Source organism: Pelobates fuscus, chromosome 3, assembly GCF_036172605.1.
Source record: "Pelobates fuscus isolate aPelFus1 chromosome 3, aPelFus1.pri, whole genome shotgun sequence".
NCBI classification, from domain to species: domain Eukaryota; kingdom Metazoa; phylum Chordata; class Amphibia; order Anura; family Pelobatidae; genus Pelobates; species Pelobates fuscus.
In genome coordinates, this window is record NC_086319.1 from 266,516,322 (window position 1) to 266,540,379 (window position 24,058).

The following is a 24,058-nucleotide window of genomic DNA, read 5'->3' on the forward strand; positions in this document are numbered from 1 at the left end:
ACAGAGTGAGGCTATACATAGTGAGCCTATTATATTATTCTCCAACATAAAAAAAAATGTATAGTCCTTACCTTATAAGGATTTGAAGAGGTAATGTAACTAACCATGTCAGTAAGCCAATACATCAGTTATATGCAAGTTAATAGCATGTTCATTGATAATTTGTTGTTTGTTAAATATCAAGACACTGAGAAAATATCTCCTCACTCAGTGGAAATTTGCAAATGACCAAGTTCTCCAATAATGAGAGTCTGATAATTCACATTTACTTAATTGTGATAATGAAATTGAAGAATGATCTAAAGAGAAATATAGGCATTCTTTTGAGGCCTTGTTGATCTGAATTTTAGTGCGACAATAGACACTCTACCTTAAGTATGGGTAACATTTGAATATAAGGAATTTTCACTGTTGCTAGTGTGACTAATGACAGTTGCAAAATTCTTAATGATAAAGCAGGATTTGGGAACCTTGCAGTTTTTGAGTCGGCCATGAACTCCTCTGTATACTCCATATTTTAAAGTCAAATGTAAAGCCATCTGTCCGACAGCTAAAGATTGTTCAAAATTGGGTCATGCAACAGTAGAAAAATTCCAAGCACACCAGCAAATTTACAACAGAATTACTGAAAAACAAAAAAATTAAAGTGTTGCAATACCCCCGTCAAATTCCAGACCTCATCCTGATTGAAATGCTTTGGCGGGATCTTAAGAAAGCTGTGCATAAACAAATGCCAGCAAACCTCAATAAAATGTGTGAGAGAGAGAGAGAGAGTGTGTGTGTGTCTGTATATACACATCTCATGAAGAATAGGGAATGAAAAATACAAGTAATGCTACAGTGACGGACCGCCTGGCACCTCGACTGGGTACCTCCAACCGCCTAGCACCTTTGACTGGGTACCTCCATCAAGCTTTCTTTCTAGCTCTACTCTGGGACACAGGAGGGCTTCAGCCCCTAGCCACTGCAACTTGGCTGGGGTCTCAATGTCACTTTCCATCCTGGAACAGGGTCCTGTGTACAACTTCAAGTGATTAAGCTGCGGAGAGTATAGCTGATCCACCCAAACACTAGCCCAGACTGAGTGAAGGATGAAAAGGCACTGCTTTATTATGGCCAAGTTGCCTGCTTGTATACATACACCCCCCAGCAGGGGGTCTCCACGCCATACAATGCAAGCACCTCCCAAAGATCTTTGTGCCAGGGAGATAATTGAATTAAAGACCGGTAAGCTAATTATCTCCCATGAACAAAGAGGCAAACACAAAAACATAAAACATTAAAATACCCCCAAAACATCATAAAAATATACAGTAACATAGCCCTGATCTGAGCGCCCAAGTTCTCCAAATAGTGCTCAGATCCATGCAGTATAGGGGAAATGCCACCTTGTTGAATTTCTGACTGGCCGCACATGTGGTCCTATGCCCAAAATAGTTCCAGGGCATGTGGGGCTTTTGCTGGTCAACTTTCAGGAGCTCCTGCAGCCGCAATACGTGGTGCTCCGCCTGGCTTTCGGGTAGCGTTTGTTCCCCTTAGCCAATTTGTTCCAGGTACCGCACGGTCACCTCATGCCGAAAACAGTTCCATAACATTCATAGCTAAGTACTGCTGAGGTGACCGGAAACCCACAAAGTCCTCATGCCGAAATTAGTTCCATAGTGGTTGCGACTAAGTATCTCTGAGGATCATTCTTGGGTTTGGTTCATGCGAATGGCCACCAGGGAGGTAGGTTTCGGTTCCATTCAAATTAGGGGTAAGTGCCTTAATTTAAACAAATTAAACAAATTATAGACACAGATGTTAAAGCCAAAAAAAGCAAGAATACAGCATGGAGTAATTTTTGTAATGCAATATCAGGGATGAGTTGCAAAATAGAAAACAAAATATATAAACCTAATTGATACAGGATAAAAAGTTATTGTGTGCTATTGTAATATTTTATTTATTATACATTATATTTTATTTGTAACATTTCAAGTGTGTGTCATATAGACTAAAGTTCCATTTGTGTTTTTTTCTGCATTAAAATTCTAAAAGCTTTTAAAACCTCCTTGTTTCTCAAGCTGTATACAAGAGGGTTTAGCACTGGAACCAACATAATATAAAACATAGTGATCAGCTTGTCTTGTTCTTGGGAACTTTCAGACCCACTTTTCATATAAGAACTTAGACCAGTCCCATATAGAAGGATAACAACAGTAAGATGAGAGGAGCAGCTGGAAAAAGCCTTCAATCTTCCTGCTTTGGTACGAATCTTAACAATGGTAGATATAATGCAAACATAAGAAATCAGAACAAGAATAAAAGGAAACAGCCCAAAAAGGAAACTTTCAACAAATATTAAACGTTCAATGTTTCTTGTGTTATTACAGGAAAGCTTCAATATGCATTCCACTTCACAAAAAAAGTGATTTATTTCCTTTGATTTGCAAAATGATAAAAATGATATTATAAATGAATATCTTATTGCATTTAAAGAACCAGTAATCCAACAGCCAGAGGCCGAATACAGACATATTCGTTTACTCATAATAAGAGAATAACGCAGAGGGACACAAACTGCAACATATCGATCATAAGCCATGGTGGTCAGCAGGAAAAATTCAGAATCAATGCACATGATAAATATAAATATTTGTGTGATACAATGTGGAAATGTAATTGCTGTATCACCTGTAATTGTGATGGCCAAAAACTTGGGCTGAAAACTAGTGACATTTATTAAGTCTTGAACGGACAGGTTGCACAGGAAGAAGTACATTGGAGTTTGCAACTTTGATACATGACAGACAAGAATAACAATAATCATATTTCCCAGCACACTGAGCAAATATATCAACAAAACAATATTAAAAATGACAAATTTCCACTCTGCAAAGTTGGTAAATGCCAACATGTGAAATTCTCTTTGTAATGTGCTGTTGTTAAGATCGTCCAGGATGTTGTCTAAAAGGAAAAAAAGTATAGCATGATATTTTCTAATTGTAAGAATTATTTATGTAATATATTATAAATGTTCTTGTGAATTGCACATTATCTTGTCATATTAGGGAGGAAATTATGGTCACACTAGATCCCTACACAACACTGGATCTTCTTTACACTCACACACATACACACTCTAGATCCCCCATATACACACACTGCACCACCTACACACACTACATTCCTGACATACACACTCTGGATCCTATATGTACACACTAGTTCACCTCTAAGAAAACACACACTACATTTCCTAAACACACACACACACACACACACACTCTACAACCTTTACACACACTGCATCACCTATACACACATATACTAAAACCCTTATGTGCACACTCACTACATATATATATATACACACACACACACACACACACACACTTTTTCTCACTCTCTACAGCCCCTAGCTACACATTATACCACAAAACACCACACCACAATAAGCTCACTCTATACACACACACAGGCAAACAAGCAGGCTCCAAACATATGCACAATATGCTTCCCTGGCCCTTTTGTTCTCTGGTATCCCGCTTATGGAGACACCAGAGACAAGTCACAAGCAGATACAGTGTAAGCATGTTAATAAAGTTGCTTGTGCTGTGCAGAACAAATACAAGGCCTTTTTCACATGCAAGAGCTCTTCAGCATGGCCCTGTGCATGGGCTGCCTTTGAAGAGCATTGGACCAACATGCTCACTTTGAAAGGGGGTGTGCTTGTCATTGATGATAAAACTACCCCTCTCTGGAGCTGCTCCCTTCTCAATAGGCCACTGATTTAAAAAATTCTGAACCAAATTGTTTTCCCAGTACAACCCTGAATAGAGCTCATGTACCAAAACCACTTGATTAAGATGAAATGCGGTGGTTTGTGTCTTTAATTTTAGTCTCAAGTGGACTAGTCACTCCTCATGCATGCTGAAGCAACTAAATAATCCACTTTAAAGATTGCACATGTACTCTCAGAAGGACCAGCAGAACATCAAACAGGAAGAAGTAGACCAGTTTATACATTTCAATGCTGGATGCACAATGACATTATTCTAAAGACAAACCCACGTTGGCATTGCACCACGACAGAATTGTAAACATTTTCCAAGCCAGTTATGTTTTCAGTTTGGCTCTTTTGGCTTTAAAACTGAAGTTCATGTTGAATTCCTAACCTTCCACGCATTAGTGAATAACCCTGCTTGAAATACAAACAGGTCCCAGTTTAGACAATAATCCAATATGCAAAATAACAGAAAATATTTCTCCTGTTCCATGGCATTGAATGTTGTAAATATTTAATAATAAAGGTATTACAGAGTGATTTGAGCAAAAGTGATGTAAAATGTTTGATATTCTTATACAAATGTAATCCTTTCCAAGACATTCACTATAGTATAAGAGGTAGCAGGCTCATGGGCCTTTAGTTTAGTTGACATCAGTTGCTTTTATCTAGTCTTGTGTGTCTGCACAGCACTTACAGTTGAAAAGACAGCTGGCAAGCAATGAATAAGGATACACTAGATTGGGCTGTTACTGGTGGGGTGAGGATGATTTACATTGTTTGTTAATTGTCTGTTTCTGGTGAACCTTATACCTTGATTCACAAAACCAGCTCATGAGCAAAAACAAGATTGTATACAAAAAAAATGTGTGTTCTCTCCGCCTCCCACCTCCATCGTTTGCTGCTCCTTGCCATAAATACCTTCATATAACTGGGTCTTAGCTCTATCCCTGTTTCTTAGGACTTGATTCACAAACCCAACTCACAAGCAAAAACTCAGGATCTTCATTTTCTCTAAGCACTACGCACCCATCCGCCCCTCCTCTTGCCCACCCAGGTTCCTTATAAATTTATAGCATGTTCCTCCAGCTGCTTTAGATGTTATTAAAATACCCCCTCTTTCCCTTTACATATTACAGGGACAGTATAGTCACCAAAACAACTTTAGCTTAATAAAACAGTTTTGGTGTATAGATCATGCCCCTGCAGTCTCTGTGCTCAAATATCTATTTAGGAGTTAAATCACTTTGTCTATGAACCCTAGTCACGCTTCCTGCATGTGACTTGCACAGCCTTCCATAAACACTTCCTGTAAAGAGCCATCTAATGTTTATCCTTCCTTTATTGCAAGTTCTGTTTAATTTAGATTTTCTTCTCTCCTCCTTTTGCAGAAAGATAAGTCCTGCACTCACTCCCATCACTCTTGGTGGCAGCAAAGACTACAGTACAAATCAGCCTCAATATATAGTAAAAACCAAAGACAAACAAGTTACCTGCGCTCTCTTCTTAATCCCTATGTATTTTTAAACAAATGGAGTTTTTTTTAGTTACCTCCAATGGCCATGAGAGGATAAGCCCACCTGTCAACATCAAGGCACACCCCTCCAGGTGGGTCCTAACTCTAACCATTCACCTTGCTTCCTTGAGCTTCTGGCGAAGATCTCTAATGAGACAGAAAGGGGTATTTTTTATATACACCCCTATATATTATTAACCCTTACTACGGAACACATGGGATGGGCGGCTGCATTGTATCAAGGCTGAGTGATACAAAAAATCGATACAAATGCAGAAAGAGTCCTAACTCTAACCATTCACCTTGCTTCCTTGAGATTCTGTTGATGGCTTGCTAGACCCTGCAAGAGCCTCTTGTATATGATTAAAGTTGAATTTACAGAGCAAGAGATAACATTGTTGTAATTACATCTGACTGAAAGTGAAACCATTTTTTTTTTTTTTTTTTTTTTTTCATGCAGGCTGGGTCAATCAGAGCCAGGGAAGGTGTGACAATTGCTTTATAAACAGAAACAAAGTGATTTAACTCTTAATGGTAGTGGATTTAGCAGTGAAACCTGAGAGGCATGATCTACACACCAAAACTGCTTCATTAAGCTAAAGTTGTTTAGATGACTATAGTGTACCTTTAAGAGTAACTGCTCAAAAGTTTGCATGCCCTGGCAGAAATTGTGAAATTTTGGCATTGATTTTGAAAATATGACTGAGCATGCAAAAAAATAAATATATATTTTATTGAAAAATAGTTATCATATGGAGCCATTTATTATCCCATAGTTGTTTGACTCCTTTTAAAACCATAATGATAAAAGAAATCACCCAAATGGCCCTGAGCATCAGTGTACATACCCTTGAAAGTTTGGCTTTGTTACAGACATACAAGGTGACACACACAGGTTAAAATGGCAATTAAAAGGTTAATTTCCCACACCTGTGTCTTTTTTCAATTGCAATTAGTGTCTGTGTATAAATAGTAATGCCTTTTATTAGATCTCATGTGGATGCACTGAGTAGGCCTTGATTCACAAACCCAACTCACTAACAAAAACTCAGGCTCTTCATTTTCTCTAAGCTATAAACACCCACCCACCCCTCCTCTTGTCCACCCACCCACCCCGCCTCTTGTCCACCCAGGTTCCTTATAAATATATAGCATGCTCCTCCAGCTGCTTGAGATCATACTGAGCCATGGGGATCAGAAAAGAACTGTCAAAAGACCTGTGTAACAAGGTAATGGAACTTAAAGATGGAAAAGGATATATAAAGATTTATAAAGTCTTGAAAATGCCAGTCAGTACTGTTCAATCACTTATTAAGAAGTGGGGAATTCAGGGATCTCTTGATACCAAGAAAGATTTCAGCCACAACTGCCAGAAGAATTTTTCAGGATACAAAGAACAACCCACATGTAACCTCACTAGAAATACAGGCTGCTCTGAAAAAAGAGGGTGTGGTTGTTTCAAGAAGCACAATACGACAATACTTGAACAAAAATGACATGCATGGTCGAGTTGCCAGAAAGAAACCTTTACTGCGCCAATGCCACAAAAAAGGCTGGTTACAATATGCCCGACAACACCTTGACACACCTCACAGCTTCTGGCACACTGTAATGTGTAGTAACAAGACTAAAATAGAGATTTATGGTCACAAAGCACTATGTTTGGAGAGAGATCAAGGCCTCACTCACTCACTCACTCACTCACAGAAACACACAATCACTCAGACACACAGGCTCAATCACACAAACACAGACACACACAAATACAGACACACACACACACACACAGACAGCCATGGACACGGACTCACAGACAGCCATACACACAGACAGCCATTCAGCCAGACATACACACACACACACAGCCATACACACACAAAGCCATACAGACAGCCATGGACACAGACAGCCATACAAACAGCCATTGACACAGACTCACAGACAGCCATACACACAGCCATACACACAGACAGGCATTCAGCCAGACATATACGCACACACACACACAGACAGCCATACACACACAGCCATAGACACAGAAACACAGAAACACACACACAAACACACATTCCCCCCCCCCCCCAAAAAAAAAAAATCACTCAGCCTCCCTACCTTTGGGAGAGCTGGGTGGATTTCTTACCTGGGGTCTAGTGGGGCTGCTGGGCAGGCGGGCGTGCAGGCTGGGAGCGGACAGGTGGCGAGGGACCACTGAGTGTACGCTCTCCCTGCTCACTCCCTCAGAGTGAGGGACGTCATATTCCGGCTCCCGGCATCACTGCGGGGAGCTGAGTAGGGAGAGCTTACACTCAGGCTCCCTCTCTGCCATTTGACATGCATGCACTACACCTTTCCAAAGGGGAGCTCTCACTATTATATTATTTTTTGTTAGTCATTTGTGTCATTTTATTTTTATGTGTCCTTTTATAACTTAATTGGATATATATTTTTCAGCGATATTTTTTTTTTTACTTGTTCATAAATATCTCATCTGTACTGCTTCATGCTGCTTTCTTATATTGGAAACTGTAGCAAGTTCATTTGAGATATTTATTTTATAGTTTTGGTTTCCTTGTTAGATACATATTGCTATTTTGGTTTATGTTTTTTTTTGTTTATGGACACTAAGTCAGACCTCTTCTTTGGTTGATGATTCTGGATGCTGCTTACCTTATTTCTGTGTTTATTTATATAAAGTCTATTTAATGTTTATATTTGTCTATTCATTCATTTGGTGTACACATAATTTGTTGTTTTCTGAACATTCAGAATTTGACAAAGAAATGCGTCATAGTGGTAACGGAGTGTATAGGCTAATATCCATGGATAGGATTATTGTGGGGTATATTCACTCAATGTTTACCACAAAGCCTGTTAATGTCCACCAGTATAAAGCACTAAAATATAAGCATTCAATCCTCACTAAATTGTTTAAATGGGGGTCAAGAATATCAGGGAGTAACAGTAAACATACATCCCTAACTAAAAACACACAACTTAGCTTTGGGTAATTTGTAAATGATACAAACCCAGGGCCGGACTGGCCTACCGGGATACCGGGAAATTTCCCGGTAGGCCGCCAGCCCTGGGGCCGCTTTGAAATGCGGCTGCACTCAGCCACAAGGCATGAAATATTTTTTTTTCGGTTAACCTATGCTGCTGCAGCCACACCTGCGCCGGCCGCTGCTGCTTGCTGTGCGAGCGCACAGATACTTCCTGTCAGCCGCCAGATGTGAGCGGCAAATGATGACATGACGTTACATCCGGCGGCTGCGCGGCGGTGGCTCTACAGAGACTGCATCGCGGCCTCTCTTCACTGCACAATTGCGCTGTTGTAAAGGTAAGAATAAAGGGGCTTGGGAGACCTATTGCATTGTGTATTGGGGGAGGGGGATCAGTAATGTATTAGGGGAGGGGAGGGGGAGGTCAGTAATGTATTAGGGGAGGGGAGGGGGAGGTCAGTAATGTATTAAGGGAGGGGGTCAGTAATGTATTGGGGAGGGGGGTCAGTAATGTATTGGGGAGGGGGGTCAGTAATGTATTAGGGGAGGGGGGTCAGTAATGTATTAGGGGAGGCGAGGGGGGTCAGTAATGTATTGGGGGAGGGGAGGGTGGGTCAGTAATGGGTGGGTCAGTAATGCCCGCGCGGGCTGATAGCTGTGAGGAGTGACCTGGGAATCACTTCCTCCCAGCTCTGATGTAATCACAGGGGGCCCGGCCGCGCTCTTAAAGTGCCAAGCGCTGACCGGGCCCCCTTACAATCCACATCCATCGGGTGGCCCTGACAGCATGGGCCACCCGATAGACCCCTCCATATGCGGACCCGGCGGTTTGCCGCATGGGCCAGGGCCGCAAAATGTGGCAGCTGGCTGGCCCGGTCGCAGCTACGACCCCTGCAACCACGGTATATACGCTGTTGGTCAGCAGTATATTAGGGGAGTGGGGTGACAGCAGTATATTAGGGGGAGGGGGGTCAGCCGCAGACACAATTGCATGGGATAATGGTCTACTATGATATTTTCAACAATGGGGGTTCTACATAAAGAGCTATTGTGGGGCAAAGTTCTAAATGTAATCTAATCACCCTACCAATAAATGGTCTACTCTTGATGATCGCTCCACGTTTACACTTTTTTTTACTCTTTATGTATAAGGCCTTGTGTGCTTTTATATCTGTCTTATCTATAAATAATTCACTCTTCAAATGTGCTTTAAAATGCATGATTTTACATTTTATGAACAAGAAAATTAAGTTGTGCCGGTATAATTACGCAATGCTATGGGGCTAGTATGTAATTTATTCCAGGGCTGGTTTCCATACTCAGTCCGGCCCTGTACAAACCCTAAATCCCTAAGTCATAAGACTACCTCCGGACACTCTAAAAGGTAAGTGTGCCTACATATACCAATAGAGCAGACAGTGTCAATGTACATGTATCCTTGAGTTCACAATTGAGTGTATATTTAGAGATAGACTATCTCAACAAGTAAGTATAAAGAGAAAAAAAAAACAGTCAAAATGAACCCAGACTCCTGGATGTAATAAGACTACCTCAGCACATGCTCGGGTGCTGTGTGCCTAGATATACACCTAACACAAAAAAACTGAAATATAGGACAGAAAACTTTGGAAAGAATCTAGTGTATTAAGTGCTGCCCATAGTGAGTGAAAGGAAACAAGCCCAACACGTGTATAATTACACCTTTGTAAGCATGTGTCGAGATAATCTCGGGATGTTCAGTATGCTTCGGTTTCTGCGTACAAGTGGCATTTTTTTCCTATCTCTAAAGACACAATTTATTAAGCTCTGAAGGCTATATAACTCTCGAACCTTTTGGAACAGTGAATTACTTTTGGAAATCGTTTTAGCACACGTACACATTTATCACTTAGTGTAAGTTTTGAGGATAAATGTTTTTGTCTTAATAAAGATTTCAGTATTTTAAGCTTCTTTCCTTCCTACTATACAGACTTGTTTTCTGGGGTAGGTTTGTGTTTTTATATTTTTATTTTTCTAGTTTGAGATTTATGTGGGCTATGAGAAAAAAAAACAAGCAAAAAGTGCAGAAGATGGTGCTAGAAGGGTAGAGTAAAAACAAAATAATTGCTTGTATTAAGAATGCATGAATTCCCATCTAAGAGATACAGGATGTGCATGAAGGTCTATATCCAGTAGGGATGTGCATAAGCAAAAAAATTGGTTCAGAAATTAGGGTAAGTGAAAAAATTTGTCAGCTTCGGTAATTCAATAATTTGGAACTTCCGACATTTGTATGCATCTGAATGTCTGAATTGCATGAAACTAATTGCGCATTTCTAGTAAGTGGTTGTGGTGGAAACCCGGACACTGGGATCCCTATGAACTAAAACACAGTATTAAATAGCAATAAAAACCAGACCAAATGGTCACAATAAAATGGTAACAGCAAAATAAGTCACTAGAAAAATCTATGTAACATAGATAAAAAGAGTCCTTTGGAGTGGTAAAAATATTGAATAAAAATAAATAAAATGTCTCACTGATATAACTGGATGGGATATCTGAACAGTCCTCAGGAGTTGATCCATCCGGGTTGTAAAATAATCCGTATATGTGTAGACAAAATAGGATACACAACAAACTGCCAATGGTGAAGTATTGCGAATCCAAGGGTAAAATAGATGAAAAGAAAGGAGGATAATACACTCACATTTGAGGGAGCTTGAACCAGCTCTAGGATGAAGGGCGTTTAGCGGTATGATCCCCGCTACAGGATATACTGGAAGAGTGCGTCCGTCAATCCAACCTTGGTACTCCAAAATATATAAAAACAGCGATAGTGCTCTCAATAGGAAAAGTATATTAAAATAAATAAAATAAAATAAAATATACTTACAAGTATTTTTTTTTATTTTTTTTAAAGTCTGTGTGAATACAGCAATTGATAGAAAAAGCTGTCACTATAAACCTTGGCTTGATAGTGCTCCAAAAAGCCAATTTTTACGTCTATGTAGAAACTGTACCGAATTAGACAATTTTAATGAACAAGCAGATATCTTAAAAGAAAAATTTATTGAAAAAAATTATTCAGACAGAGATTTATTAGAAAATATTAATGAGATCAAACACAAAAACAGGGATGAACTTTTAATATACAAAACAAAAACTAATAATGAATCTATATCTCTTCCGATTACTTTTAACTATAATAATAATAAAAGTAGTGAAATTAAAAAGATTATCAAAAAACACTGGCATATTTTAAAACATGACAATAAACTCAATAAAATTATCCCTGAAAAGCCAAATATAGTTTTTCTCCTAATTTTAAATCAATTTTAACCACACATTTTACCAAAACTATTGCACAGAAAAATCCAGTATCCTTCTTCCCCCAAACTAAAGGGTTCTATAAATGCAAAACATGCATTGTATGTAAGACTACAGATTCCACATTATCATCTAAGCTGACTCAATTTGCCTCAAATAGGACTAGAATTGTGTACAATATCAAGGAGTTCATAAGCTGCAATACTAAAAATGTAATTTATCTGCTCGAATGCCCATGTGGCTTCCAATATGTTGGAATGACCACAAGGTGTTTAAAAATTAGGTTGAGCGAACATTGCAGAAACATCAAAAATGGATACTTAAATCATACAGTTTCCAAACATTTTATTAACCTTAATAAAGACCCTAAAATGTTAAAATGTATGGGTATAAAAAAATGTACTCTACCCTGGAGAGGGGGTGATATAAAAAATGTCCTAGGAAAAATTGATATGGAATGGGTCTACAAGTTACAGACCCTTTCACCCCATGGTTTAAATGCAGATTTTGATCTGCATAACTTTTTATGAAATTGTATAAATTTAATATTATTGGTTACAAAAATTTTTTTTTCTTATTCTGTTTTTGCATTTAAATACTTTATTTTATCCACTTTTATTGCATAATGTTTTATGTTTTATATTTATATGATTCTGTCTTTTACCCACTTTACATATATTTATTACAAATAGTGTCCACTACATATATGTTTTTTTTATGTATTATTACCCATCCCCCCCCCAGGTATTTTGGCCACTCTAGTTATTCTTACTATGTCTCCTTTATGTGGGAGCGGCTCACTACTAATATTAAGAGCGAGCTGCTCGCTGATCGCCGCCCCCTCCCCCGTGCGCACGTTGACCAGCATGACTACAAGCCCCATGGAGCTTTGCTCCACAGCATGCCGGCCATGTGTCGTTTCACGGGGAGGGGTTATACCGATCAATCCGCCAATTGCGTGCCGCTCCCACCAACTACATTTCCCATACAGCCGAGGTCCGGTCATGTGACATTAAACATGCTTTGTTTTTTATATAAATCTATATTAATCTGTTTATATTAGTCTAATCTATAAATATGTAATCTTACTATTTTATTTTAACAAGTTTTTAAGTATGTTTTAATTAATGTGTTTTTAATTGGTTAATCCGTTTTTTGGCGCCAATTTTAACAATTACATTCTCTTATAAATACTGTTTCTTGCCAGGTATATTGCTATACTACCATTTTGATAAAGCCTTATAGGTGAAACGCGTTAATGGTTTTAAATTGTGTATTTTTAAACAATAAAAGTGTTTTTGGTTACCTTTTTTATAGGACCAACCCTTACTTACTTACTTTTTTATTATTCCTGGCATTTTTTATTCTTGTATCCTGAGTCAAGAAATCCTAGGTGGGGATTATTCCACCAGCTCTGTATTAATAGAGCAGTATTTCCTGCTCTATACTTGCAAGTATATTTTATTTTATTTATTTTAATATACTTTTCCTATTGAGAGCACTATCGCTGTTTTTATATATTTTGGAGTACCAAGGTTGGATTGACGTACGCACTCTTCCAGTATATCCTGTAGTGGGGATCATACCGCTAAACGCCCTTCATCCTAGAGCTGGTTCAAGCTCCCTCAAATGTGAGTGTATTATCCTCTTTTCTTTTCATCTATTTTACCCTTGGATTCGCAATACTTCACCATTGGCAGTTTGTCGTGTTTCCTATTTTGTCTCCACATATACGGATTATTTTACAACTTGGACGGATCAACTCCTGAGGACTGTTCAGATATCCTATCCAGTTATATCAGTGAGACATTTTATTTATTTTTATTCAATATTTTTTACCACTCCAAAGGACTCTTTTTATCTATTTTACATAGATTTCTCTAGTGACTTATTTTGCTGGTACCATTTTATTGTGACCATTTGGTCTGGTTTTTATTGCTGTTTATCACTGTGTTTTAGTTCTTAGCGCAGCCCTTACCCCCCTTTCTCCATTTTTAGCTTGTTTTATTAGGGTTTTGAGGGATTCCCTAATTAGGGTTGCTGCTTATATTCCTGTTATTTAGCGCAGACTCTTCCCCCCTTATTTCACTGGGAGCCCTATAGATGTGTAAGTGGTTGTGGTGGCAATCCTGGCACTGGGAGCCCTACATATGTGTAAGTTCTTATGGTGGCAGTCTGAGCACTGGGAGCCCTACAGATGTGTAAGTGGTTGTGGTAGTCCTGACACTGGGAGCCCTATAGATCTGCTACAAGGTGGCATTTGCTGCATTGAATCATGTATGCTACATTGCTGGATGTGCAGGAGTACGATCCTTTAATGCTGTAGGTTTTATTGTTGTGTGTGGCTGTGTTGTCTGTGCATATGTGCTGGCATAGTTTGCAGCAAGGTTTTTTTGCATTGACTGGTCGCGTTTTCTTTATTCTTCCCATCAGTGGGTAGCTTCCTGTTGATTCATTTTTTTTGGGAGGTTTGGTGGTTGTCTGAAGGCCAAAATGGATGTTTCAGAGAAAATGTTTTTCAGAGTCTCATCTTCTGTTAACATTGGTTGTAGGTCTTACTCAAGATGCTGGATATAGGCCTTCATGCATATCCTGTAACTGTTAGATGGGAATTCATGCATTCTCAATATAAGTAATTATTTTGTTTTTACTCTCCCCTTCTAGCACCATCTTCTGCACTGTTTGCTTGGTTTTTTTTTCTCTCTCTCCCACCTCACTCTGTGATCTTCACACCAAATATTTACGACCCTCTGGGAGAATGGTGCCTATTTTCTATCAAACCTGTGTCTTATCTGCACCCATGTCGCTTTAACCCATGTATCACAACTCACTTTGAATTCTATGTGTCGTCTTGCTCAGAAATGCTTCAGACTTGAGAAAGGGAGATTCAACCAAAAGCTTATCATTTAAAAAAAAGATACAAATACATCTACAATCTCTACTTGAACAAGTATGCTAAAAGAAAGAGTCCGATAATGCAAAATGTGATGCGCTTGATAAATATATGATTTACTTAAGTAGGCAAAGGAATGTGGTTAAATTACTTGCCCTGAACAATAAAGAACCACTCCACACCCATAAAGCACATCGGCTTGAGAAATTGGTGCTTTTATAAATAATCAAAGTTTCTCATGACTGTCAAACAGTCAGGGAGTTTTTTTAACTGCTCCTGTTAGCTTCCTTAAGCTGACAAAAGTGGCAGGCATGCTCTTCTTGAGTGTGCCTGCTTCCCTTTTGCATAACTCCTTCTCAGAATTAGCTAAAAAGTGGATTTAGTGGGGAGCTTTTTTTTTTTATCTTTTTTTTACTTACCCTAACTGTGTAGGGTTTCACTAATAGCTGAACCTAGATCTACCTGCAAAAAAAATCATATAAGATTATAAACAATTATCATTTGCCATATTTTAAAAACAATTATTATTGTTTGCCATATTTTAAAATTGTCACAGTGTATATTTTTAATTTTAGGGGAGGGATCTTTTCTTCATAAGAGACTATGAAGGGCACTTATAATCTTGCTACAGTGTTTTACCTATAAAGAGTTATTACATTCTTGGGCAAACTATCTAATATAGTGTAAAAGTAACTTGGTGTTGAAAAAATATTTAACCCAGAAAATGACATAATTCAAATTCAGCATTCAAACCATTTGGCTGTAGTGTGTTCAAGTTATATATCCATTTCATTTCTGCCATTCCTAGTTGTTTATTATGGTCTCCACCTCTCCAATTTTTCTTTACTTTACATATTGCTTTAAATTCACGAGGCTCATGTCTGATTTGTGATATTCTTCAAAATGGGCTGAAACTGAATGTTGCATATATTTCTTTTTAATATTCAGCATATGCTCCCTAATTGTAAAATATAGTTGTCTTTTGGTTCTTCCCATGTACTGGATTCCACACGGACACTCCAGTATGTAGATAACATTGGTACTGTGGCATGTTAGGAAATCCATTAATCTTAAATGTTTCCTTTAGTTCTTTCGAATTTTTCTGTATCGACTTTCTTTTACATGTTCTATATGCGATACAGTTATGGCAATAGAAGAAACCTTTCTTTTTAATTTCCATCTCTCCTTTTTTGGTGATTGTTGGTTATTTTCCTCTTTATGTTTTGTGCTCCCCTAAAGATTATTCTGTACAATTTTGTTTTAATCTTTCTTTTTGTTTCTCTAAAACGTTAGTGACTTCGAGTTGGGTTACTAGGATTGTGTGTCAATACTAACAAAGGCACAGATAACAGAAGTGGATTTTAAGATCCCACTTAGTAACATCTGGTGTGCTAAAAAAGGAAAAATGTCCTAAATTAAAAAATAGGAAATATAACACATGAATAAGTGGTAGTGATATATCCAAGACTGTTTTAATAGGACTGGACTTAGAAGAACGAAGTAATTGAAATAATTGTGTAACTGCCCTTCAAAGAGCTAGAGGGAAGAAATATTAAGGGGAAATTTTAAAATATGGCAAACAATAATAATTGTTTTTAAAATATGGCAAATAATAATTGTTTATAATCTTATAAGAAATTTTATTAAAAAATGTTATATTCAGATAGCGCCCCTTTAAGGAATATGTTAATTTTAAACAAAAAAGGATCAGTGAACGTATTTTATGTATATATAACTGTATGATTCTATATACAGTTTCATTATTCTATATGTCTTTTTTCATAAGGACAAGTTCATAATTTAAAAAAGAGAGAAGTGTAAATGAATATCCCTTTAAGGAACAAATACTATTTGAAGTATAACATCGTGGCATACTAGAACACCAATTTATGCTTTTGAGTGTATCTAGTATTCCCAATCTTCTATATCTCTCTTTTTCTCTTTTCTTTCGTTGTCTGTCTAAGAATAAATTGAAGATTAATATTTATATATAACGATATGTCACTTATACTTGAAAAATCTGAGCGCGAGTAACCATGGAAAGAATGTAACACAAATGTATGTTGGAAAATATAAGAAAAGTAAGATGTATTCATGCAATTACAAGATTGTTTCAGTATACGTATTTAGTCTGTAACGATAGACAATGAATACAATGTAAACTTATGATGTTTAATGAAAAAATAACAAAAGTGATCAGCCTCTATATAAGAGGAAAACGTAAGTCAGTCCACATCCATTGAAAAAGCTGCTCAAGCGGAGAAACCGGTTTGGAGAGGACCTGACTCCGATCACTATAACCAGCATCCAGCATATGAACTTATTCTGAATTCAGAGCAATCACTACACGCGGTATACTCGGGACGCCGAGCAACTCACTTAAGGTCTGCACTTTATACTATTGTATTAGACATTTATTGCATACAATATATAGATTGTCTAGATTTTATGCGGAATGTCTTGAATAAAGCAAATTTAAAAGTACTGAATCTCTACTGTGATTAAAGTGGACAGACTTTACAATAATTTTTTCTCATCTTTTACATATATCGGGATCTATGCTACGGAGTAAGCTGCTAACAGGGAATACATGAACAAATAATTTTAAAGACTTACTACTGGACTCATAATTTATATGAATTTTATTAATTATTTTTATTTTTACTTATTTTATCACCTGTGATTTTTTTAATAGATACCAAGGACTGAATTTTGTGACAGCTTCTTCATCACAAGTAGTGTATTTAGAAAATAAAGGATATTTAGTAATGGACAACCCAGGCAGAAAGCCTAGAGAATTTAATTTGCAAGCTATAATTAACCCTGTAACTTTTCAAACCACCATAAAACCTGTACATGGGGGTTACTGTTTTACTGTTTTAAAAGTAAAATGTATAATATCATCAGTGAAAGTGCAGTTTTGTAAAAAAAATTCAAACAAATAATGTAAAAACTAAATTTGGCCAGGGTTTGGATACTAAAAAAGTAATTAATTTTAAATACCCTGGGATGTCTACTTTTTGAACTGGTATGCCATGATTTTTTTTCATTTCTGAGCTGCCGTAGAGTCTCAAAGGCAACGTAACCAATCTGGCAACATTCAATATGTGCAAACTGGAAAGGGAAAAGTCCTACATTTGACCTTGCAACTTTGCAAAACAACATAAAACCTGTACATGGGGGTACTTTTGTTCTCATGAGACATCACTGACCACAAATGTGTTTATTTTTATGTATTATGACATTCACAGTTAAAATTCCATGCATAACTAAGAAAATAACATTTCTCACACTTTTTTTGTTTTTATTCCTATTAAATGATCTTTCATATATAAATATTTGTTGTGAAATGTAAGCCCTGCTTCTCCTGAACAAAATTATATATAAGTGTGGGTGCACTTAATATAAAAGAGGTGAATTACGGTTCAACAGACATATAGTTAAATTTTAGGGTTTGGTTGATCAGAATGTGTACAATTGTCTCCGCCCTTAAGATGTTGTTATTATAAGTATTATTATTATTACTATTATTATTGGTATTTTTATAGCACCAACTTAAACAGGCTTTCTTATGTTGGATGTCCAACCAATTTATTGTCACTATTACCTGATTTAATGGCTTCTAAATTAACATTGTTTCTTTATATTGTCATAATGTAATATTACTGTATTTAATATAAAAAGCAACACTGTAATCACATTTTATTTATTGTTTATATATAAGGCATAAGTTAGTTTTGGGATAACTAATATGTTATAAAATATGTGTAGTATTTTTGGGGTTCACATTTAGCTGAGTTAACTTGCTTTAAAATTATACACTTGATATTGATATTGTTTAAATGGTGTAACTTTGCATCAGATGATATTCACTTACCTAATATTTCTGTTCTTGCCATATCTTACCTGCCTGGAAATGCAAAGTGATTATGCATATTAGCATGTTCTTATATCTTCCAAATACCTCTGGAGTAAAAGTCTCAAATGAATAATATTACAGCTTATTGGTTCCAAATCTTCTTCCCAATTACTCTAAAAATAAAACAATCTTTTAATGGCTTGATTGAACATATTCTGAGTAATGGTGTGCAAAGTAATTAATTGATCCCATGTAACCCTTTAAAGGGTTTGTAACGGATCGACGGGCACCCCGACTGGGTCCCTCCGTTGAAGGATGCTAGCGCTTCCTGAGGACTCCAAGCACTGCAGCAGACACCACAACCACCGAACCAGAGAAGCATACGAATGCTCTCAAGCATTTGAATGCTATAAACAGCTGAACAGGAAAAGCATACAATCAGCTTACACTCCTGGCAATCAGGACAATCCAATTCCCCCAATAACGAGACGACACTTCGTTTTGAGGTCAAGCAGAACTGACTGTACTGGCACATCCAGCCTCTTTTATTCCCAATCCACAAACTTAGTACTGCCCACAGGGTTTTACAGAAAACACTCCCAGCAATTACACACAAAATCCTCCCCTCTGCCTGTGATCTAATTATGGTAACATAGAAACATATAATGTGACGGCAGATAAGAACCATTCGGCCCATCTAGTCTGACCAGTTTTCTAAATAAAATCATGTTCTCTTGCGTTGGCCAGGAATCGAACCCGGGTCAACTGCTTGGAAGGCAGCTATGCTCACCACTATACCACCAACCCTTGGTACACAATGGGTTAACATAATTATCACAAGCAGGAAAAATACAGTTTTTATATATGTACTATAACTTTAAAAATATACATCCAATCTTCATAATTACATATTATTATTCAGCATACTTTAAACATAAACACTCTCAAAAATCATGCAAATCCTTCCATTAGTTCAAAAGTTAGCTGGAAGTCCTTTGTGACCGACCGCAGGCACATTTTCCTGCCCAAAACAGTTCCATAGATTTGGGCTGTGCGGTGAGTCAATTTCACACTGAAAAAACTGAATCTTCGAACGGGACTTAGTCTCTGCAGTTGAAAACTGAGTGTAGGAGAAGGTAAGGGTCAGCGGTGTTCGTTGAAATGTGTAGCCGATTTCAGTTCCATGGATTTGGCTACACGTGATTTGGCCACGTGTTCGTTTGTCAAATGGCGGCCACTTCGACTACTTTGGCACTTCGGCTGCATCCGAAGTGCCAATTTAAAGCTGCAGAACTGCTCCAATACAATTTAAAGGGGCAGCAAGTCTTTTAAAATCCAATCTGCTAAAATAGTCTTTAACATGCAATATCTTCCAAGGGCCATAGTCTTAAAGGGGCATTGTTCCCAAAAGACACAGTATGTCCCCAGATGGTTCTTAAAGGGCCAGCAGCAGCATAATAAAATACAATATGCCCAAATACTGTATATAAAAGGGTCAAATCTCCCAGGGGCCATAGTCAGCAGGCAGGAGGCAGTCAAACAGGCTTCTCCAATGCCCAGTGGCGAGGTTGGTTTCGCCACAGGGTTCAATAAGGAAACCTCAATATTTGTGGTTATAAATTGATTGTTTGACAATTGCCATCCATTCATAATGTAAAATTATAGATTATGCTAGTTTTTGTGCACTTATACTCTGAATTTTAATAATGATGAGGTGAATACTTTGCTTCTGTCTTTTATCTTTATTGTGCTCCAAAAGCAGCACAGATCATAACATTGACCTGTTACACAAAATCAGTGCAGGGTAAGCACCTCCTCTTTCTTTGATGTAAACAATAACAGAGAACAGAAAAAAATATAAATCGGAGAGAAGTATCCCCATGATATAGAGTACTAGAAGAAGAAGCAGCGTCAAACAACATCGGAAGAGTTGCACAAATGATGAGATATGCGAAAGGCATCTAAAATTAGACATTAACCCCTTCAGGACGGGTGACGGATGAGGTCCGTCATCCTGGGGATACCCTTAACGACGGGTGAAGGACCTTGTCCGTCATGCAGTAAAATTAACCCGAGATCACGGGGTTAATGGTGCTCCGGTCTGCCTCTGTAATACAGAGGCAGACAGGGAGCACCCGATCAGGCTGCCCCAGCACCGGTGCTCGCTCTGACAGGCTGTCAGAGCGAGCACATGTGCTGCATATACTCACCTTCCACCTCCCTGCACTTCCGGGTTCACTGTGAAGTGCAGGGAGACGGATCTTCACTGATCTTGTCCCTGTTAGAAAAAAAATAAAGTTAGTTTAAAATCCCACCCCCATTTACCCCTTTTAATAAAAAAAAATAACTCCTTCCCTGCCAATTGATCACTGACTACACTAAAAAAACTGAATGGCTGCATCTCAAATGTGTATTTCCCAAGTAAGTGGATTAATCTCATAAGAGCAAGCATTAGGCTACTACTTGGATAGGACCTGCCAGCTGTTGGTAAATGGATGGAGGAAGCATTTAAAAACGGAGACCCACAAAGTCATAATTAGAAGACTGAGGAAGCCGAATTGAACGGTGAAACACATTTCTTTACTGATAGACTTTTTATTATATTTGGTATTTGTATTTTTATATCTTTATTTGCTTTTGATAATAAAGTAATACTTTTTTACCTAATTTGAGTCTCCAGGTATCTACACAGATGGGTGTGTAGTCCCAAACTACACTAAGCTGTTTTACTGAGCTAGGACACAGGCTCTACACTTGTGAGTATATTCCTACTTATAATAAGTTGCAACTCACGTCTAGTGGACCTTCACTATATATTGTTTTTCATTGAGAGGTAACGTTGGATTTACATCAGCACTGGAATAAAAAGAGGAGGAGGTCGCCCAACAACGGACCTAAAAGCAGTCCATACCAGAGCTAGGTTATATTAGCTCTGGAATATGTGAGTTTTCCAATTTTTCTCTCCTATACCCTCATAAAAATAACAATATTACACTATATGCAATCTTTTGTTTTTAAAGGTACAGAAGATACTAATATAATAACCGAAAAAATCCCAGCTAAGTGCTATAATATTATATTTTGGTGCACAATACAACACTGGGTTAATACATAAGCGCTCCACTGTTTTAAACTTTGTATTTCAAGGTATTATATTTGTCTGTGCCCAATCTAGATCAGATTTAAGATTATCTATTATTTTCTCTCTTGCAATCAGGGTCAGATTAAGAGCCCAGTGGGCCTGGTGCTGACAATTATGAGGGGCCTAAGTACAGAATCTTATTGACCAAAAACACTAAAACAGTCATACCTCTCAAGCGTTATGTATCTGGTGGTGATGTTGCCAGATGGAAACTCATAAGATGCAGCTATAAGAACACTCAGATTCTCTTAAAATATGATAATCTCTCTCAAATTCATGCTTTCATCTTTCAAGTAAATCCATACCCCCAAACAGCAGTGTCCAGTTAAGCAGGAAGTCAATGGGCGGTTTAAAAGGGCTGGCCACTGACGCGCATCATGTAACCAGAATTCCTGAAAGGGACAAACATGCCCAAAAAGGAGGCGTGTCTGCTCAAAGAATTGGAAGTCTAGCCTGGCATGAATGCCAATAATGCATGCTGGCCAACAGCATCCTGAGTTTGGCATAAATGCATCTAATGATGCGCTCGCTTCATGTTTTCTAAGGACTGTCCCCTAGCACTCACGTCTCCTTACCTTCTTACTAGCAGGCAGAAGCTCCTGGTATACAGTCTGAGACAGAGAAAAGGGGGGTGTAGTGAGTGTAGAAGAAAAGGAATATGCTACAGTGTTATAGAGACCAAAGTCAGCATTACTTTAACTCATTTCATTTCAGCCATTTCACACAAGTTTTGTTTCCATATATCCCTCTTAAGTTTCCATTCTTAAGCAAGAGTATGTGAAGAGTAGTTAGGGTTGCCACCTTTCTTGGAAAAAATACAGGCCTTACTAATTTGCATAACTAATTATGTATGCATGACATCACATTATGTAACTCACAAGGAGTAGAGAAAATTCAGTGAAATGACCTAAAAACTACTTACAGTTTGATTCTGCTGTATAGATGGATGCTCCCAGTATCTCTCTGTCTCCCAGTGTCCCCATGTCGCCCAGTTTCTTCTAGTGTCTTTGTCCCCATGTCTCCCAGTGTCCCCATGTCTCTAGTGGACACTGAGAGGCATGGGGATACTGAGACACTTGGGGACATTGAGACACTTGGGGACACTGGGAGACATGGGGACACAGACACTGGGAGACATGTGGACACTGAGATACTAGGGACACTGGGAGACATGGGGACACTGAGACACCAGGGACACAGGCAGGGAGACATGGGGACACTGAGACACTTGGGGACATTGTGTCCCTAGTGTCTCAGTGTCGCCATGTCTCCCAGTGTCCCCAAGTGTCTGTGTCCCCATGTCTCCCAGCGTCCCCTAGTATCTCAGTGTTCCCCGGTCTCAGTGTCCCCTAGTGTCTGTCCCCATGTCTCAGTATCCCCAAGTTTCCCAATGTGTGTTTGTGTCCCCATGTCTCAGTGTCCCCATGTGTGTCTGTGTCCCTGTGTTCACAGTGGCAAGTGGAAACAGCTTATGGAAAGCATAATGAAGACCTATAGGAAGCGTTCACCTCTCCATCGACCAATAGAACCTCTCAGGCACTTGGATCACATCTGGATTGCCTTCTCATTAAAATTGTTTAATGTTTGTATTTCAAGGGTGTTGGGGGGGGTGGGATCAGGTATGCATTTGTTGTATTGCTGTGCAGTTCTTTGATTGCTGTTCAGTTTATATTATATTATTTTATCTCTGATGAAGGCCACTGCGTTGGACGAAACGCATTTATTTTATACATTTTATTTATTATTTTTATCAGGCAGTTTGTTGCCTCAATAAATGTATACATTCTTCTACAAGCGAATTTGTTGTTTGCATCCTGATTCTGCTACCTGATATTCCTGGACCTGCTGAATTACCCTACATAATGGAAGGCAGACCAGTATAATCCATTAATGGATTTCAAGGCATCCATTTGACTTCTATCTTGTGAGTGCAACCTATGATTTTGCGTGCCAGCGCTGTATACTGTACATCACTATGTGCTGGTTTTTTTTCTTATATTCTAGCATCTAGCTGTATCCCTATTGTTATCCATATCCATTTGTGATTACGAAGGCTCTTGAGGGAAAAGCTTCAAGGGAAGCTTCTTATACTTGTACTAAGTTAAGTACATTATATGTATCTATTTATTTGCTATTGTTTGGCAATAAGTAGAACTGTTTGTTTGCATTCCTGCTAACAGGTCAGAAATCCCTTTTTCTTTTCATTTGACCATGTGAGTAAAGGCAGCTGTATAACCAGTATGAAGAGGAAACAAAGCCATATATGCATAAGTGTAAATCAGTGGTAGTCAACCTTTTTTTACCTACCGCCCACTAATGCATCTTTTTGGTTGAAAAAATTTCCTTACCGCCCACCAGTTTTCGCGCAAATGCAGAATATTTTTTAGAAAGGAGGGTGTTTTACAAAAAATAAATGTACATACATTTATCTTTTTATTTCTACTTAATGCAGGTTTATCAGGTTTTTAACTTTATAAAGTTTAATGAGAAAACAATAAAGTAAATTGAAATTACCTTTACTAGTAATTAATGAGATCCTTGAGGTTGATGCTGCAAGACTAAATATTTGAT

The 24,058-nt window shown here is 38.1% G+C and overlaps 1 protein-coding gene across 1 annotated transcript; it reads right to left on the minus strand.

Annotated features, from left to right (window-relative positions):
• Positions 1-1,996: 1,996 nt before the first annotated feature.
• Positions 1,997-22,470, minus strand: LOC134601749 (olfactory receptor 5AR1-like). The gene is made up of 2 exons (XM_063446250.1): positions 22,410-22,470; positions 1,997-2,949 (listed from the first exon to the last, which is right to left on the minus strand). Exons 1-2 carry the CDS (start codon positions 22,468-22,470, stop codon positions 1,997-1,999), a joined length of 1,014 nt encoding a protein of 337 aa, XP_063302320.1.
• Between the last annotated feature and the right edge of the window lie 1,588 nt (positions 22,471-24,058).

Bases quoted from the DNA above. Each gene is read 5' to 3' on its own strand.
- LOC134601749 (XM_063446250.1), bottom strand. From the start codon at position 22,470: ATGGGGACACTGGGAGACAGAGAGATACTGGGAGCATCCATCTATACA. The intron at 2,950-22,409 runs GTAAGTAGTTTT...TTTTCCTTTTAG, and splicing joins CTATACAGCAGAATCAAACT to ACAACATCCTGGACGATCTT.